The sequence below is a fragment of the Mobula hypostoma genome (genome assembly GCF_963921235.1).
Source record: "Mobula hypostoma chromosome 13 unlocalized genomic scaffold, sMobHyp1.1 SUPER_13_unloc_1, whole genome shotgun sequence".
Taxonomy (NCBI): Eukaryota; Metazoa; Chordata; class Chondrichthyes; order Myliobatiformes; family Myliobatidae; genus Mobula; species Mobula hypostoma.
Genome location: NW_026948145.1, coordinates 324,308 through 342,821, shown reverse-complemented (window position 1 = coordinate 342,821; position 18,514 = coordinate 324,308). Strand labels below are relative to the sequence as shown.

At 48.0% G+C, this 18,514-nt stretch overlaps 1 protein-coding gene across 5 annotated transcripts in view; it reads left to right on the top strand.

Moving 5' to 3' along the window:
- LOC134341276 (ubiquitin carboxyl-terminal hydrolase 2-like) overlaps positions 1 to 18,514 on the top strand; it is a 60,054-nt gene that overhangs the window by 23,976 nt on the left and 17,564 nt on the right. For 2 of the 5 annotated variants that reach the window (XM_063039139.1, XM_063039141.1), the window contains exons 6-9: positions 1,523 to 1,660; positions 4,609 to 4,673; positions 9,475 to 9,578; positions 10,063 to 10,149. In XM_063039139.1, the coding sequence (XP_062895209.1) occupies positions 1,523 to 1,660; positions 4,609 to 4,673; positions 9,475 to 9,578; positions 10,063 to 10,149 (394 nt within the window). Of the gene's footprint in view, positions 1 to 1,522; positions 1,661 to 4,608; positions 4,674 to 9,474; positions 9,579 to 10,062; positions 10,150 to 11,448; positions 11,625 to 18,514 lie in introns of those variants that run through there. The other 3 variants (XR_010016740.1, XM_063039143.1, XM_063039142.1) reach the window with 3 other exon arrangements.

Here is an 18,514-nt window from a genome sequence, read left to right as displayed (position 1 = left end):
AACATCTGCCTTGCTCATCTGGTCTGCTGCCAACGTGCCTCCAGAGCCCCAACGTGGTTAACCCTCCGGTGCCCTCTGAAACAACCGAGTTCCAAGAGATTATGATACGGGCATCAGCAGTGGCCCTCCTGGGGTCTGAACCTTCTCTTTCTCGGTGCTGACCTGATCCTGAATCAGGAATGAGTGAAAACCTCCTTCCCCATGAGGTACTCTCTCTGCCCCTTCACTGACAGCCCTACCCTCCTCGTAACTCATTCCAATCTTGGAACTGGAGAAGCTGTTGTTGGTCCCATCATCAAGGAAATTCATTGTAAGTAGTGCAGTTGCGAGCACTAATATCTGTGGCACATTGCTAGTTAGAGCCCTTGCGTCTGAAAAAGATCCTTTAATCCTCAACTACTCCCCATCTCTAACCTTAGCCTCTTAAGTTATTATCTATCATTTTCTCACTCGTCTCCCCTTACCCTCTCCAATTGGACCCTGGTGTCTGCAAAATGATGACCACAACTGTCCCCATTGTCTAATTGGTGTAGGACAGAGTTTGAGCATCTCCTATCCTGATTGTATACACTGATCTTTGGCCTTTCAACCCTGTATTGAGCTGCCAATCCTGACGAAGGGTCTCGGCCTGAAACGTCGACTACACCTCTTCCTAGAGATGCTGCCTGGCCTGCTGCGTTCACCAGCAACTTTTATGTGTGTTGCTTGAATTTCCAGCATCTGCAGAATTCCTGTTGTTTGAGCTGCCTTACTCCTTTCGGGATCCCTGGACAGAAACTCCTTCTGTGTCTCCACACCCCAAGTTATTGTGTATTGCTGATGCTGTTTCACCTGCCATCACCACACACTTCTCTGTGTTAACTTGCATTTGACCCTTTGTCAGTTGCCAGACGTTCTCCATCTCCATATTAACTACAGTTAGGGGCACAATCCTGGAATGGGAGCTTTGGGAAAGAAGTGGAAAGGGATTCTCCAGAATTCTGCTCCCCCTGAAGATGTCCAGTCCTTCAGTTTGGTCGTTGGGGAGGGAGGGGTGATCTGAGGGGTCAGGCAGAAGGGTGATCTTGAGGCACAGGACTGTCCACGAGCTGATTGAATGGGACTGTAGACTCAAAGGCGCTGAATGCCATTACTTTCCATCGCATCTGTTCTTGGGGACTTGTTACTCCTCAACATCTCAGGGTTTGTCACGAGCAATGAACACTCCCTGCAGTGTAGCTAGTGTGGTAAGGTAGCGAATGAGGTAGTCAGTATGGATACAGCACGATCCCACCACCCATCACCGTGACAGCATGTCAGATCTGGAGGGCCAGAGCAACCTTGACTGCTTCCCGTGTAACCGTTTCAAGAGGAAGTGAATGGTCTTGCTCCCTCGTAAAGCTAACTGACTCCCCGACCCTATCTTTTCCCAATCTGCTTCTCTTTACCCCTCCTGCCCTTTCTCATTCTCTCTGTCTCCCCCCACCCTCCACTCTACTCAACCTTCTCCCTCCACTCCATTCTGCCCCGCCCTCTCTCACAGCCAGCAGGATGCTCAGGAGTTCCTTCGCTTCCTCATGGACTGGCTCCACATGGAGATCAATCGGAAATCCCGCAAAGCTCCCAGCATCATGTCAGTGTCTGGGATACGGGGCTTCACTGGAAGTGTGGAGCGAATGCGGTGAGTGCTCTTGGCTGCCTCTGTCCCTCTCTCAGTGCCCATTGTCATCTCTGCTTTTCTCTCTGATTGTCATGTCTGTCCTCTCTTGTACCCATCCCCATCTCCTTCACTGCCTCTCTCCATCTCCCCCTTCAGACCTTCTGTCTTTCTATGTGTGTCTCTCCCCTCCCCTATCTCTTCTGCAGTCCCTCCCTCAGTCTGACTGTCTCTCTGCCTCTCGCACTACCATTCCCCCTCTCTTTCATTCCAATTCTTTGTATGCTTCTAAAGAGCTGAACTAGCAGTCTGAATTCACGTGGAGCCATTTTCATTTCTGCACTTGTCTACTGGAGGGCCGGACAACAGCACAAGTGCAGTACAGTTCCTAATGAGTCCCATTACAAACAAAAGAAAATCTGCAGATGATGGAAATCCAAGCAACACACACAAATGCTGCAGGAGCTCAGCAGACCAGGCAGCATCAATGGAAAAGAGTAAACAATCGACATTTCAGCCCAAGAACCTTCATCAGGACTCCTGATGAAGGTCTCAGCTCGAAACATCAACTGTTTACTCTTTTCTATCAACGCTGCCTGCCCTGCTGAATTCCAAGAGCATTTTGTGTATGTTCCTACCGAGTCCCGAAAACTGCAGTGCCCTAGAACTAAACCTACTGATCCCAAGGCTGCAGTGCCCTAAGACAACACCTTCCCCTGCCGATCCCAAGGCTGCAGTGCGCTGAAACAACACCTTCTCCTACTTAGTCCCAAAGGCTGCAGTGCCTTGGAACGACACCTTCCCCCATCGATCCCAAGGCTACAGTGACCTGAAACAACACCTTCACATCTCAGTTCAGCTGGAGACAAAATCTTAGTTGAAAATATAATGTTGACCACACGTGTCCCTATTTGCAGTCCTCACTCACGGGAACAATACAGTTCGGTATGTGCTTGACGATCACTGGTAGATGCTAATATACCATCTCAGGCCTCAGTCCCTGGCGAGCAAGAGTGGTTCTGTGGTCCTATAGTGAGTTCAGTGTGGGACCCACAGTCTCTTCCACAGACAGGTCAGGAGGTATGTGATGAGACAAGTGAGTGGGGAGTTTGTGAGCTGGTAGCTCCACCCCATTGCTCACACAGGACCACTGCATATTCACGATCCACAACTCCAGGTTTCCAATCCCATCCTGAATGCTCTCTCTATGCATTCAGTGTCATTGGCTGGAGATTCCCCAGACTCAGGGAGGATTTTGTGGTACTTCACAGAGCACTTCTTCACGTTGTTCCTTCTATCTGCCCAATGATCTCTCCTCACGGGGTGAGCGGGCTAACTTCACACAGACAGGACCTGAAGTCAGGATTGAACCTGAACTCAGAGCTAGCAGCTCTAGTAACTGGACAAGTATTGGAGACATGGTGTTGATGTAACTGGTCCAGGTGAGTTTCTGGTCAGTGGTCATCCCATGGTATTGATGGACAGGTCAGGGCAATGGGAATGTCAGGGGAAGGAGATCGGGCTCTCTTATTGGAGATGGTCACTGCCTGGTACTTGTGTGTGTGAATTTTACCTGTCACTTCTCAGCCCGTGTCTGAAAGTTGTCTGGGTCTTGCTGCACACAGGCATGGGCTGCTTCACCTGCTGAGGTGGGAATGGGACTGAGTATTGAGTGCTGATCCATCTCCCACACCAGGACACTGGGACAATTGAGGTCACCATGTACCAGGAGAGAGTGACAGCAAGTTTACGAAGATGTTACCATGACCGGAAAATCGACATCTCAGAATGGGAGGAAGGTCAGTCATGAAAGGAACTAGGTGTAGTTCTGGGTCAGTGCAGTGTCTGAAATAGGGGGACATGGAGATTGAAGATCAGGACAGAGGAGCCCACAACACACTCCCGTGAGTGCGATAGACAGTACCTTTATATGAACCAGAGGGACCACACCCACAGCTAGAGTCAGCAGTGCAAATTCAGGGTAGATATGGAGGATAAGGTGCAGAGCTTGTCCACTCGCACACAGTTACCCCCCAAGCACCACACCATCTGCTGTCCTTTTCTCTTCATTTTCACGTAACTGCTTGGGATTGAATACCACCCCCTGGCACAAGGTCTTGAGGGAACAGAGCAGCACTAATGGTGTAGTTAGCTTGGGCTCCTCATTGTTACCACTCCTCTACTGCCATGGATGGAGCCAGCAAGCTTTCCATGTAATGAAATTCCCCACATGCACTATCTAGAGGATGGGGATGGAGAAGACCCAGGTTGTCCTGGCGAATGCAGGTCCAAGTTCAGCTAATGCAAGCATCAGAGACGAGATGTGCCTGCTCCTAGACAGGGTTGCTCAAGAGCTTTAAGAAAATTATCCCACAGTCCAGTCAGGATCACACACACTCGCAGTGTACCTGAACATCCAGTAAAACGGCACCCTCAGTTCCACAGGCAATTCATGATGCTGCAGGCAGGAAGCCACTTCTACCACTGCTCAACCATTGGAGAGTGTTGATAACAAGAGGGCTGTAACTGGTTATCAGTAGCATGCTGGCATGGTCCCTTTCTTTCTCTGTCTCACAATCTTGCTCCCTCTCTGTATCTTCCTCGCTCTCATTCTTGCTTTCATTCTTTCTTTTACTATTTTATCTCCTGCACTTTTTCATCTTCACTGAATCGTCTCTCTTTCTTGCATGCCCACCCACTCTCCCTCAACACCTTTCTTTCACCCTCTCCCTCATCCGCTGTCCCCCTTCCCATCTGTCACTCTCTCCCCGATAGTCTCTCACTCTATGCTGCCTCTCAATATGATTCTTTCTCTCTGGAGGTCACATCCCTTTTCTTTCCTTTGCCCTCATGTTCCCGATTCCCAGGACCCCTTACTGTTTCTAATTCTCCCACACTTTTTAACTCCCTCTACCGCTCTCTTCTTCTGCCTCACCCTCTCCCACTCTGACCAACATTAATTTCTTCCTCAGTGACGATGAGAAATCAATCCACATGTGGAAGCGATACCTGGAGCGAGATGACAGCAAAATCGTAGGTAAGGAAATAGTGACTCATTGTACACTCTCACTACACTGTCCCTTCACACTCTTACCTCACACTCCCACTACACTGTCCAATCACACTCTCACTACACTGTCCCTTCGCACTCTCACCTCACACTCCCACTACACTGTCCAATCACACTCTCACTACACCATCCTGTCACACTCCCACTACACTGTCCAATCACACTCTCACTACACCATCCTGTCACACTCCCACTGCACTGTCCAATCACACTCTCACTACACTGTCCCTTCGCACTCTCACCTCACACTCCCACTACACTGTCCAATCACACTCTCACTACACCATCCTGTCACACTCCCACTACACTGTCCAATCACACTCTCACTACACCATCCTGTCACACTCCCACTACACTGTCCAATCACACTCTCACTACACTGTCCCTTCGCACTCTCACCTCACACTCCCACTACACTGTCCAATCACACTCTCACTACACCATCCTGTCACACTCTCACCTCACACTCCCACTACACTGTCCAATCACACTCTCACTACACTGTCCCTTCGCACTCTCACCTCACACTCCCACTACACTGTCCAATCACACTCTCACTACACTGTCCCTTCGCACTCTCACCTCACACTCCCACTACACTGTCCAATCACACTCTCACTACACCATCCTGTCACACTCTCACCTCACACTCCCACTACACTGTCCAATCACACTCTCACTACACTGTCCCTTCGCACTCTCACCTCACACTCCCACTACACTGTCCAATCACACTCTCACTACACTGTCCCTTCGCACTCTCACCTCACACTCCCACTACACTGTCCAATCACACTCTCACTACACCATCCTGTCACACACTCACCTCACACTCCCACTACACTGTCCAATCACACTCTCACTACACTGTCCCTTCGCACTCTCATCTCACACTCCCACTACACTGTCCAATCACACTCTCACTACACTGTCCCTTCGCACTCTCACCTCACACTCCCACTACACCGTCCCATCGCACTCTCACTACACCATCCTGTCACACTCTCACCTCACACTCCCACTACACTGTCCAATCACACTCTCACTACACCATCCTATCACACTCACTACACCGTCCCATCACACATTTTCACTACACCATCCCTTCACACACTCCCACCGCACTATCCCATCACACACTCCCTCTACACTGTCCCATCACACATTTCCACTACACCGTCCCATCACACGCTCCCACTACACCGTCCCATCGCACTCTCACTACACCGTCCCATCACATGTTCCCACTACACCGTCCCATCACACATTTCCACTACACCATCCCTTCACACACTCCCACTGCGCTGTCCCATCACACACTCTCTCTACACTGTCCCATCACACACTCCCTCTACACTGTCCCATCACACACTCCCTCTACACTGTCCCATCACACACTCCCTCTACACTGTCCATCACACACTCCCTCTACACTGTCCCATCACATGTTCCCATTACACCGTCCCATCATACATTTCCACTACACCATCCCTTCACACACTCCCACTGCGCTGTCCCATCACACACTCCCTCTACACTGTCCCATCACACACTCCCAGGGCATGGTCAGACACAGAGTGAAGCTCCCTCTACACTGTCCCATCATACACTCCAAGGGCAGGGGTCAGATACAGAGTGAAGCTCCCTCTACACTGTCCCGTCATACACTCCCAGGGCACGGGTCAGATACAGAGTGATGCTCCCTCTACACTATCCCGTCACACACTCCCAGGACACGGGTCAGACACAGAGTGAAGCTCCCTCTACACTGTCCCATCAGACACTCCCAGGGCACAGGTCAGACACAGAGTGAAACTCCCTCTACACTATCCCATCACACACTCCCAGGGCACGGGTCAGACACAGAGTGAAACTCCCTCTACACTGTCCCATCACACACTTCCAGGACACGGGTCAGACACAGAGTGAAACCTCCCTCTACACTGTCCCATCACACACTCCCAGGACACGGGTCAGACACAGAGTGAAACTCCCTTTACACTGTCCCATCACACACTCCCAGGACACGGGTCAGACACAGAGTGAAGCTCCTTGTACAATCTTTATTACACCTCCCCAGGGCATGGGTTAGACACAGTGCAAGACCTGGGAGCAGAATTAGGCCACTTGGTTCATTGTGTTTGCTATGATAGTCTATCATGGCTGATTTATTATCCCTCTTAACCCCATCCTCCTGCCTTCTCTCTGTAATCTTAGGTGCACTAAGAGTCAAGAACCTGTCAGCCTCTGCCTTAAATATACCCAATGAATTGGCCTGGACAGTCTTCTGTGGCAACGAATTCCACAGATTCACCACCCTCTGGCTAAAGAACTTCCTCCTCATCTCTGTTCTAAATGGACTTCCCACAATTCTGAGCCTGTGCCCTCTCCCCCAACCATAGGAAACATCCTCTCGACATCCACTTTATCCAGACCGTTCAGGATTCGATAGGTTGCAATGAGACCCCCTCCCATTCTTCTAACTGTAGTAGGCACAGGCCTCGAGCCACCAGTCGGCTCCTCACGTGTTCACCCCTTCACCCTGGGATCATCCTCGTGAACCTCCTCTGGACTCTTCCAAATGCCAGCGCTTCTTCTCTTAGATAAGGGGCTCAAAATTCCTCACAGTATTTCCAAGTGCAGTCTGACCTATGCCTTATAAAGCCTCCATGTTACCTCCTTGCTGTGGTATTTAAGCCCTCTAAAATAAATGCCAACATATAATTTACCTTCCTTATCACTGACTCAACCTGCAAGTTAACCTTTAGGAAATCCTGCACAAGGACTCCAAAGTCCATCTCTGATTTTTGAATTTTCTCCCTGTTTAGAAAATAGTCCATGTCTTTATTCCTTCTGCCAAAGTAGATGAACATTATATTCCATTTGTGTCTTCTTTGCCCATTCCCCCAATCTGTCCAAGTCCTTCTGCAGGCACCCTGCTTCCGTAACACTACCTGCCCCTCCACCTATCTTTCTATTGACTGCAAACTTGATCACAAAGCCATCAATTCCTTCATTCAATTCATTGACATACAACATGAAAAGAAGTGGTCCCAATACCAAACCATGTGGCATACCACTAATCGATGGCAGCCAACCAGTCAAGGCACCCTTTATTCCCACTCTTTGCCTCCTGCCAGCCAGCCAATTTTCTATCCATGCTAGTACATTTCCTGTAATACCATGGGCTCTTATCTTGTTAGCAGCCTTATGTGTGGCACCTTGTCAAAGGCCATCTGAAAATCCAAATAAACAACACCCACTGTCTCTTGTTTGTCTGTCCTGTTTGTTATTAAAACAGATTTGTCAAGCAAGATTTCTCCTTAAGGAAATCATGCTGACTTTGGCTTATTTTATCATGTACCTCCAAGTACCCCAAAGCTGCATCCTTAACCCTGACTCCAACACATTCCCAACCACTGAATTCAGGTGATTTTTTTTCTATTTCCCGGTGTAATTTGTCACCCACATCTTGGGTACCGTTCGGAGGCCAGTATATAACTCTCATCAGTGTCTTTTTACTCTTGCAGTTTCCAACTCCACCCACGATTCTAAGTCTTCCAATCCTGTGTTACCTCTTTTTCAGGTTTTGAGTTCATTTTTTACGAAGAGAACGCTCTCTGACTACCTGCCTGTCCTTTTGATAAAGTGTGTATCCTTGGATAGCTGAAGTCCTGAAAAGGGTCTCTGCCCGAAATGTCAACTATCTATTCATTTCTATGCTATTCTATGCTGCCTGACCTCCTGAGTTCCTCCAGTATTTTGTGTGTGTTGCTCAGATGTAAATTATCCTTTTTGTACTGGTCATAACTCCCCCAGAAGAGATCCCAGTGATCCAGAAATCTGAACCCCTGCCCTGCACCAATACTCAGCCACACATTCATCTGCAAAATCATCCTATTCTTACCGTCACTGGCGTGTGGCATAGGCAGCAGTCCGGAGATTACCCGAGAGGTCTGCACAACTCCCTATATTCTCTCTTCAGGACTTTCTTCCTTTTCCGATCTATCTCATTAGCACCATTACATATCATGACTTTTGGTTGTTCACCCTCTCCTTTAAGAATGCCATGGACCGGATCTGACACATCCCTGATCATCTGGGTGTCTCTTTCACATCAGAGAATCTGCTTTCTGCCCCTTGAATTAAAAGCTCCCCATCACTACTGCGCTGCTTTTCTCCCCATTTCCCTTCAGAGCCACAGAGGTTCTGAGAGTCAGTACCAGAATCCTGCGCCTCCTCATTCTCCTGTGTGAGCTGAAGGTCATTGAGCTGCAGCTCCAGTTCCTTAACACAGTCTCTAAAGAGCTGCAACTTGATGCACTTTGTGCAGATGTAGTTACCGGGGGAATTGGAGGTCACCCAAATCTCCCACCTCACACGAGGAACATACCACTACCTCTGGATCCATTTTCAGCACACTAGCTATGTACTAACAGACAAAAAAAACTTACTAAAACTTTATTTAATATTTAGAGTTTCCACCTGTGCTTGCCCAAGCCTGTTGAGCTAAAGTCGGACCACTCTAGCACTGGCACACTGCTAAACCACCCGCTCTGCTTGCACCTCTGTTCTTGTTAATGACCCCATGCTGATTTCAGCCTGCAGAAAGAACTCTTTAAACCTTGCACTGTGTCACCAATGACTGACTTCTTGCTAGGATTTCAGCCCGCAGAAAGCAAAATGTGAGATTCCTTTCACACAGTGTCAGAGCACGACAGTTCTGATGTGGGTACAGAGAGTAACAATGCCTCCACCTCTTCCCCAGATCTCTTTGTGGGACAGTTGAACAGCACCCTCAGGTGTACATCATGTGGCTATCAATCCAGCACCTTCGAGGTGTTTTGTGATCTCTCACTGCCCATTCCCAAGGTACGTCTCTCTCCCTGTTCTTCCATGTGGGGGGGGAGGGCTGGGTTCCAGGAAGGGTGGGGGTGAGTTCAGTGAAGGGATAGGAGAGAGGGTGATGGATGGAGTGAAGAGGGCTCCAAGGGAAGGGTGGTGGTTCGGGGAGAGTTGGTGGGGGTCTCTGGGGGCAGTGGGGAGCCTCAGGAAGGGAGTGTATCTCTAGGAGAAGGGAGGGCTGCTCCAGGGGAGGAAAGGAGGTGCCCAAGTAGGGAGAGGAGGGTTGCTCTGGTAGAGGGGGTCGAGCCCTGGATAGGGAAGGGTCTCCAGGGAGGGTGGAAGGTAGGTTCTACCGGAGAAAGAGTGAGGCAATTTAAAAGGCAATGTGGGTCCTTGTAGGGACTCCAGGGGAGGAGGGCTCCGGGAGAAGTGTAGGGACTCTAGTCTACCAGAACCTGGACAGGGAGAGCATTGCCAGTCACTCAATTCCGGCTCCCTCTTGGCCTCACAGAGGATGTCGATCTCAAGTCGGGTGCCACTGGACGAGTGCCTCAGCCTCTTCACCGCAGAAGAGGAGCTGGATACGGAGAATGCTCCGGTAAGCACACGGAGAGCACTGCCCGCCGTCCTGGGGTTCACGGAGAGCACTGCCCGCCGTCCTGGGCTTCACGGAGAGCACTGCCCACCGTCCTGGGGTTCACGGAGAGCACTGCCCGCTGTCCTGGGGTTCACGGAGAGCACTGCCCGCCGTCCTGGGCTTCACAGAGAGCACTGCCCGCCGTCCTGGGGTTCACGGAGAGCACTGCCCGCTGTCCTGGGGTTCACGGAGAGCACTGCCCGCTGTCCTGGGCTTCACATGAGTGCATCCCACTGTGGGCTTTCAGTGCCTCACTGTGGTCCCTCACTAACCAGAGCTGGCTGAGAGAGGGGCAGGATCAGGTGCTCACGTTCCAGGGGTTCAGTGTTGTAGAAGAGAAAGGCAGGACGTAAAAGAGGGAGAGGCATTACGAGTCAGAGACAATATTACAGCTGCACTCAGAGAGGTCGTTCAACTGAGTGTGTGTGGGTCAAACTTAAAAATAGGAAAGCTGCAATCACTGTGATTGGATTATACTACAGACCCCCCTCCCCACTCAGTAGCCACTGGGACATTAAGGAAAATATACAGTCCTGTCAAAAGTGTTAGGAGGGGTGTGGGACAGGTGGCAGAGAAGGAGTGCCTAGGACAGGTACAGAGACACCTAGCCCAGAGACTCCAAGCAAGGTCATTTTTGATTCCAAACAAATGGTTTATTGGTCATTATAGAATGTCTCTCTGGTGGTTCCCATTTCCACCTCTCTCCTAGCCCCCTTCCCAGTCTCAGTCCACAACAGAGACCCATATCAGAATCAGGTTTATCATCATTCACATATGTCATGAAACTTGCTTTCTTTTTGTGGCAGCAGTATAGTGCAGTACATAAAATTACTACAGTACCCTGCAAATGTCTTCAAAACCCTAGCTATATATATGTGCCTAAGAGTTTTGCACAGTACTGTATGCAGGCAGATTAATGAAAGGAGCAAAGACAACAGGGTTATTCCTGTGGATAACTTTAATTTCCTCAGCATAGACTGGAAACTGCATAGATGGGTTAAAATTTGTTAGGTGTATCCACAGGATGCTTCTTGAAGCAGTCTGTGGTCAGTGCAACTAGAAAGTAGGCTAGATCTTGGATTGGGGAATGAGCTTGGCTGGGTGACTAGTGAGGCATTTTGGGTGTAACTGAGGAGTAAGAAAGGTATGACATCCTGCTTCGGGTGTGATTCGAAGAAGGAGTCTGAGAGTCTGAGTGGGAGTGCCGAGAAAGAGATTTTTGAAATTTTCGTTATTTTTTTTCTCCAACGGCTTTCTGAGAGGCGGGACTGCGCAGGCGTGTGACGTCGGGCAGTGCAGCGCGGCAGATTTAAAAGGAACAAAGCCTCATAGAGCGGGCAGCCTACTTTGCGGGCGGCGGAGTGAGCCGGGAGCAGAGTGAAGACTTAAGGGCTTCGGCTCACCGGGCTTAGGCGGAAGCGGGCGAGGCGAGGAAGGTTTGACATTCATTTTCTGTTGCTATTTGAGGAGAGGGGCATTATGACTGTGAGGGCAGTTTGCTGTTCTCGGTGTCGGATGTGGGAGGCCCTGGAGTCTCCAAGCCTCCCGGACGTCTACATCTGCGCCAAGTGCATTGAGATGCAGCTCCTAAGGGACCGCGTTACAGAACTGGAGCTGCAGCTCGATGACCTTCGTCTGGTCAGGGAGAGCGAGGAGGTGATAGAGAGGAGTGGAAGGCAGGTGGTCACGCCGGGGCCACGGGAGGCAGACAAGTGGGTCACGGTTAGGAGGGGGAAGGGGAAAAGTCAGGTGATGGGGAGTACCCCGGTGGCTGTGCCCCTTAACAACAGGTACTCCTGTTTGAGTACTGTTGGGGGGGACAGCTTACCCGGGGGAAGCGACAGTGGCCGTGCCTCCGGCACAGAGTCTGGCCCTGTAGCTCAGAAGGGTAGGGCAAGGAAGAGGAGGGCAGTTGTGATAGGGGACTCGATAGTAAGGGGGTCAGATAGGCGATTCTGTGGACGCAGTCCAGAGACCCGGATGGTAGTTTGCCTCCCTGGTGCCAGGGTCCGGGATATTTCTGATCGTGTCCAAGATATCCTGAAGTGGGAGGGTGAGGAGCCAGAGGTCGTGGTACATATAGGTACCAATGACATAGGTAGGAAAAGGGATGAGGTCCTGAAAGGAGAATATAGGGAGCTAGGAAGGGAGTTGAGAAAAAGGACCGCAAAGGTAGTAATCTTGGGATTACTGCCTGTGCCACGCGACAGTGAGAGTAGGAATGTGATGAGGTGGAGGATAAATGCGTGGCTGAGGGATTGGAGCAGGGGGCAGGGATTCAAGTTTTTGGATCATTGGGACCTCTTTTGGCGCAGGTGTGACCTGTACAAAAAGGACGGGTTACACTTGAATCCTCGGGGGACCAATATCCTGGCAGGGAGATTAGCGGGGGCTACTGAGGTGACTTTAAACTAGAATGTTTGGGGGGTGGGAATCAAATTAAAGAAGCTAGGCATGAGGAGGTTAGTTCACAACAGAGGGCTGGGAACCAGTGCAGAGAGACAGAGGGGTGTAAAGTGAGCATAGAAGCAAAAAGTACAAAGGAGAAAAGTAAAAGTGGCAGGCCGACAAATCCAGGGCAAGCATTAAAAAGGGCCACTTTTCAACATAATTGTACAAGGGCTAAGAGAGTTGTAAAAGAGCCCCTGAAGGCTTTATGTGTCAATGCAAGGAGCATTCGTAATAAGGTGGATGAATTGAAAGTGCAGATTGTTATTAATGATTATGATATAGTTGGGATCACAGAGACATGGCTCCAGGGTGACCAGGGATGGGAGCTCAACGTTCAGGGATATTCAATATTCAGGAGGGATAGACATGAAGGAAGGGGAGGTGGGGTGGCGTTGCTGGTTAAAGAAGAGATTAACGCAATAGAAAGGAAGGACATAAGCCGGGAAGATGTGGAATCGATATGGGTAGAGCTGCGTAACACTAAGGGGCAGAAGACGCTGGTGGGAGTTGTGTACAGGCCACCTAACAGTAGTAGTGAGGTCGGAGATGGTATTAAACAGGAAATTAGAAATGTGTGCAATAAAGGAACAGCAGTTATAATGGGTGACTTCAATCTACATGTAGACTGGGTGAACCAAATTGGTAAAGGTGCTGAGGAAGAGGATTTCTTGGAATGTATGCGGGATGGTTTTTTGAACCAACATGTCGAGGAACCAACTAGAGAGCAGGCTATTCTGGACTGGGTTTTGAGCAATGAGGAAGGGTTAATTAGCGATCTTGTCGTGAGAGGCCCCTTGGGTAAGAGTGACCATAATATGGTGGAATTCTTCATTAATATGGAGAGTGACATAGTTAATTCAGAAACAAAGGTTCTGAACTTAAAGAAGGGGAACTTTGAAGGTATGAGACGTGAATTAGCTAAGATAGACTGGCAAATGACACTTAAAGGATTGACGGTGGATATGCAATGGCAAGCATTTATAGGTTGCATGGATGAACTACAACAATTGTTCATCCCAGTTTGGCAAAAGAATAAATCAAGGAAGGTAGTGCACCCGTGGCTGACAAGAGAAATTAGGGATAGTATCAATTCCAAAGAAGTAGCATACAAATTAGCCAGAGAAAGTGGCTCACCTGAGGACTGGGAGAAATTCAGAGTTCAGCAGAGGAGGACAAAGGGCTTAATTAGGAAGGGGAAAAAAGATTATGAGAGAAAACTGGCAGAGAACATAAAAACGGACTGTAAAAGCTTTTATAGGTATGTAAAAAGGAAAAGACTGGTAAAGACAAATGTAGGTCCCCTGCAGACAGAAACAGGTGAATTGATTATGGGGAGCAAGGACATGGTAGACCAATTGAATAATTACTTTGGTTCTGTCTTCACTAAGGAGGACATAAATAATCTTCCAGAAATAGTAAGGGACAGAGGGTCCAGTGAGATGGAGGAACTGAGTGAAATACATGTTAGTAGGGAAGTGGTGTTAGGTAAATTGAAGGGATTGAAGGCAGATAAATCCCCAGGGCCAGATGGTCTGCATCCTAGAGTGCTTAAGGAAGTAGCCCAAGAAATAGTGGATGCATTAGTGATAATTTTTCAAAACTCGTTAGATTCTGGACTAGTTCCTGAGGATTGGAGGGTGGCTAATGTAACCCCAATTTTTAAAAAAGGAGGGAGAGAGAAACCGGGGAATTATAGACCGGTTAGCCTAACGTCGGTGGTGGGGAAACTGCTGGAGTCAGTTATCAAGGATGTGATAACAGCACATTTGGAAAGCGGAGAAATGATCGGACAAAGTCAGCATGGATTTGTGAAAGGAAAATCATGTCTGACGAATCTCATAGAATTTTTTGAGGATGTAACTAGTAGAGTGGATAGGGGAGAACCAGTGGATGTGGTATATTTGGATTTTCAAAAGACTTTTGACAAGGTCCCACACAGGAGATTAGTGTGCAAACTTAAAGCACACGGTATTGGGGGTAAGGTATTGGTGTGGGTGGAGAATTGGTTAGCAGACAGGAAGCAAAGAGTGGGAATAAACGGGACCTTTTCAGAATGGCAGGCGGTGACTAGTGGGGTACCGCAAGGCTCAGTGCTGGGACCCCAGTTGTTTACAATATATATTAATGACTTGGATGAGGGAATTAAATGCAGCATCTCCAAGTTTGCGGATGACACGAAGCTGGGCGGCAGTGTTAGCAGTGAGGAGGATGCTAAGAGGATACAGGGTGACTTGGATAGGTTGGGTGAGTGGGCAAACTCATGGCAGATGCAATTTAATGTGGATAAATGTGAAGTTATCCACTTTGGTGGCAAAAATAGGAAAACAGATTATTATCTGAATGGTGGCCGATTAGGAAAAGGGGAGGTGCAACGAGACCTGGGTGTCATTATACACCAGTCATTGAAAGTGGGCATGCAGGTACAGCAGGCGGTGAAAAAGGCGAATGGTATGCTGGCATTTATAGCGAGAAGATTCGAGTACAGGAGCAGGGAGGTACTACTGCAGTTGTACAAGGCCTTGGTGAGACCACACCTGGAGTATTGTGTGCAGTTTTGGTCCCCTAATCTGAGGAAAGACATCTTTGCCATAGAGGGAGTACAAAGAAGGTTCACCAGATTGATTCCTGGGATGGCAGGACTTTCATATGAAGAAAGACTGGATGAACTGGGCTTGTACTCGTTGGAATTTAGAAGATTGAGGGGGGATCTGATTGAAACGTATAAGATCCTAAAGGGATTGGACAGGCTAGATGCAGGAAGATTGTTCCCGATGTTGGGGAAGTCCAGAACGAGGGGTCACAGTTTGAGGATAGAGGGGAAGCCTTTTAGGACCGAGATTAGGAAAAACTTCTTCACACAGAGAGTGGTGAATCTGTGGAATTCTCTGCCACAGCAAACTGTTGAGGCCAGTTCATTGGCTATGTTTAAGAGGGAGTTAGATATGGCCCTTGTGGCTACAGGGGTCAGGGGGTATGGAGGGAAGGCTGGGGCGGGGTTCTGAGTTGGATGATCAGCCATGATCATAATAAATGGCGGTGCAGGCTCGAAGGGGTGAATGGCCTACTCCTGCACCTATTTTCTATGTTTCTATGACTACCTTAATGAGACTATAGTACAGACCACCCAACAGTCCATTGGATTTAGAGGAACAACTTTGAAGAGGGATTGGAGACGGTTGCAAGAATCATAAAGTTGTTTTAGTAGGTGATTTTAACTTTCCAATATTGCCTGGGAATCCCATACTGAAAAAAGACCAGATGGAATAGAGTTTATCAGATATGTTCAGTAAAATTTCCTTAATCAGTGTGTAGAAATCCCAACAGGAGAGTGTGCGATACTTGATCTGCTATTGGGGAATGAGACTGGGTGGGTGACAGAAGTCTGTGTAGGGGAACACTTGGCATCTAGTGATTACAATGCCATTAGTTTCAAAGTAAATATGGACAATGATCGGTCTGATCTGCGGGATGAGATTCTAAATTGGGGAAAGGCCAATTTTGATGGTATGAGAAAGGATCTGGCATGTGTGTATTGGAACAGGCTGTTCTCTGGCAAAGGTGTAATTGGTAAGTGGGAGGCGTTCAAAAGTGAAATTTTGAGAGTACAAAGCTTGTATGTGCCTGTTAGAATAAAAAGTAGAGATGGCAGGTTTAGGAAACCTTGATATTCAAGAGATATTGAGGCCCTGGTTAAGAAAAAGAAGGAAGTGCATAGCAGGTATAAGCAGGTAAGAACAAATGAGGTGCTTATGGAGTATAAGAAACGCAAGGAGAACCCTTGAGAAAGAAATCAAGAAGGCTAAAAGAAGGTGTGGGGTTGCCCAAGCAGATAAGGTGAAGGAGAATCCTCAGAGATTCTGCAGATAAGTTAAGAGAAAAGGGATTGCAAAATTAGTTCTCTGTAAGATCAGGATGTTAATCTATGCATGGAGCCAGTAGAAATGGGAGAGATTTTAAATGATTCTTTTGCATCTGCATTCACTGAAGAGACGGACACAGAGTCGATAGAAAGTGAAACAAAACAGCGTGGTCTTCATTCACCCTGTACAGGAGGAGGTGTTTGCTGTTTGCGGTAAATTACGATGGATAAATCCTCAGATCCTGCAAAGGTGTTCCCTTGGACCCTGTGGGAGCCAAGTGCAGAAATGGCAGGGTCGCTAGCAGAGATGTTTAAATTATCCTTGGCAACAGGTGAGGTACTGGAGGATTGCAGGATAGCAAATGTTGTTCCACTGTTTTAAAAAGGCTCTAAGAATAAACAAGAACATTTAGACTGGTGAGCCTGACATTAGTTGTGGGAAAAGTATTGGAAGGTATTCGAAGGGACTGAATATATGAGTATTTAGATGGACATTGACTGATTGGGGATAGTCAGCATGGTAGGTCCTGTCTATTCAATCTTATGGCGTTTTTCGAGGAAGTTACCAGGAAAGTTGATGCAAGGCAGTGGATGTTGTCTACATGAACTTTAACAAAGCATTTGACAAGGTCCTACATGGGACCTTGGTCAAGAAGGTTCAGTCATTTGGCATTCAAGATGAGGTAGTAAATTGGATTAGACATTGGCTTTGTAGAGAGTGGTAGTAGAGGGTTGCCTCTCTGACTGGAGGCCTGTGCCACGGGGATCGGGGCTGAGTCTGGTGCTCTTTGTCATCTGTATCAATGATCTGGATGTTAATGTGGTTAACTGGATCAGCAACTTTGTGATTAAGGGTGTAGTGGACAGTGATAGAGACTGTCAGAGCTTGCAGCAGGACCTGAACCATCTCAAAAAATGGGTTGAGAAATGACAGATGGAACTTTAATGCAGGCAAATGCAAAGTGTTGCCCTTCAGTAGGACTAACCAGGATAGGTCTTACACGGTGAGCGGCAGACCGCTGTGGAGTGTGGTAGAACAAAGAGGTCTGGCAATACAGGGCCATAATTCATTAAATGTGGCATCACAAGTAGATAGGGCCGTAAAGAAAGCTTTTGGCACATTGGCCTTCATATATCAAAATACCAAGTACAGGAAACGGGATGTTATGTTGAAGTTGTATAAGACATTGGTAGGCCTAATGTGGAGTGTTTTATGCAGTTTTGGTCACTTACATACAGGAAAGATGTAAATAAAATTGAAGGGCGACAGAGAAAATTTGCCAGGATGCTGCAGGGACTGGAGAACCTGAGTTATAAGGAAAGATTGAAAGGGTTAAGACTTTATTCCTTGGAAATGTAGAAGATTGAAGGGAAATTTGATAGAGGAATATAAAATTATAAGAGGTATAGATAGGGTAAATGCAAGTAGGCGTTTTCCACTGAGGTTGGGTGGGACTACAACCAGAGGTCATGAGTTAAGGGTAAAAGGTATAAAGTTTAAGGGGAACATAGAAACTAAACTATAGAAACTACAGCACAGAAACAGGCCCTTTGGCCCTTCTTGGCTGTGCCGAACCATTTTCTGCCTAGTCCCACTGACCTGCACACGGACCGTATCCCTCCATACACCTCCCATCCATGTATCTGTCCAATTTATTCTTAAATGTTAAAAAAGAACCCGCATTTACCACCTCGTCTGGCAGCTCATTCCATACTCCCACCACTCTCTGTGTGAAGAAGCCCCCGCTAATGTTCCCTTTAAACTTTTCCCCCCTCACCCTTAACCCATGTCCTCTGGTTTTTTTCTCCCCTTGCTTCAGTGGAAAAAGCCTGCTTGCATCACTCTATCTATACCCATCATAATCTTATATACCTCTATCAAATCTCCCCTCATTCTTCTACGCTCCAGGGAATAAAGTCCTAACCTATTCAACCTTTCTCTGTAACTGAGTTTCTCAAGTCCCGGCAACATCCTTGTAAATCTTCTCTGCACTCTTTCAACCTTATTTATATCCT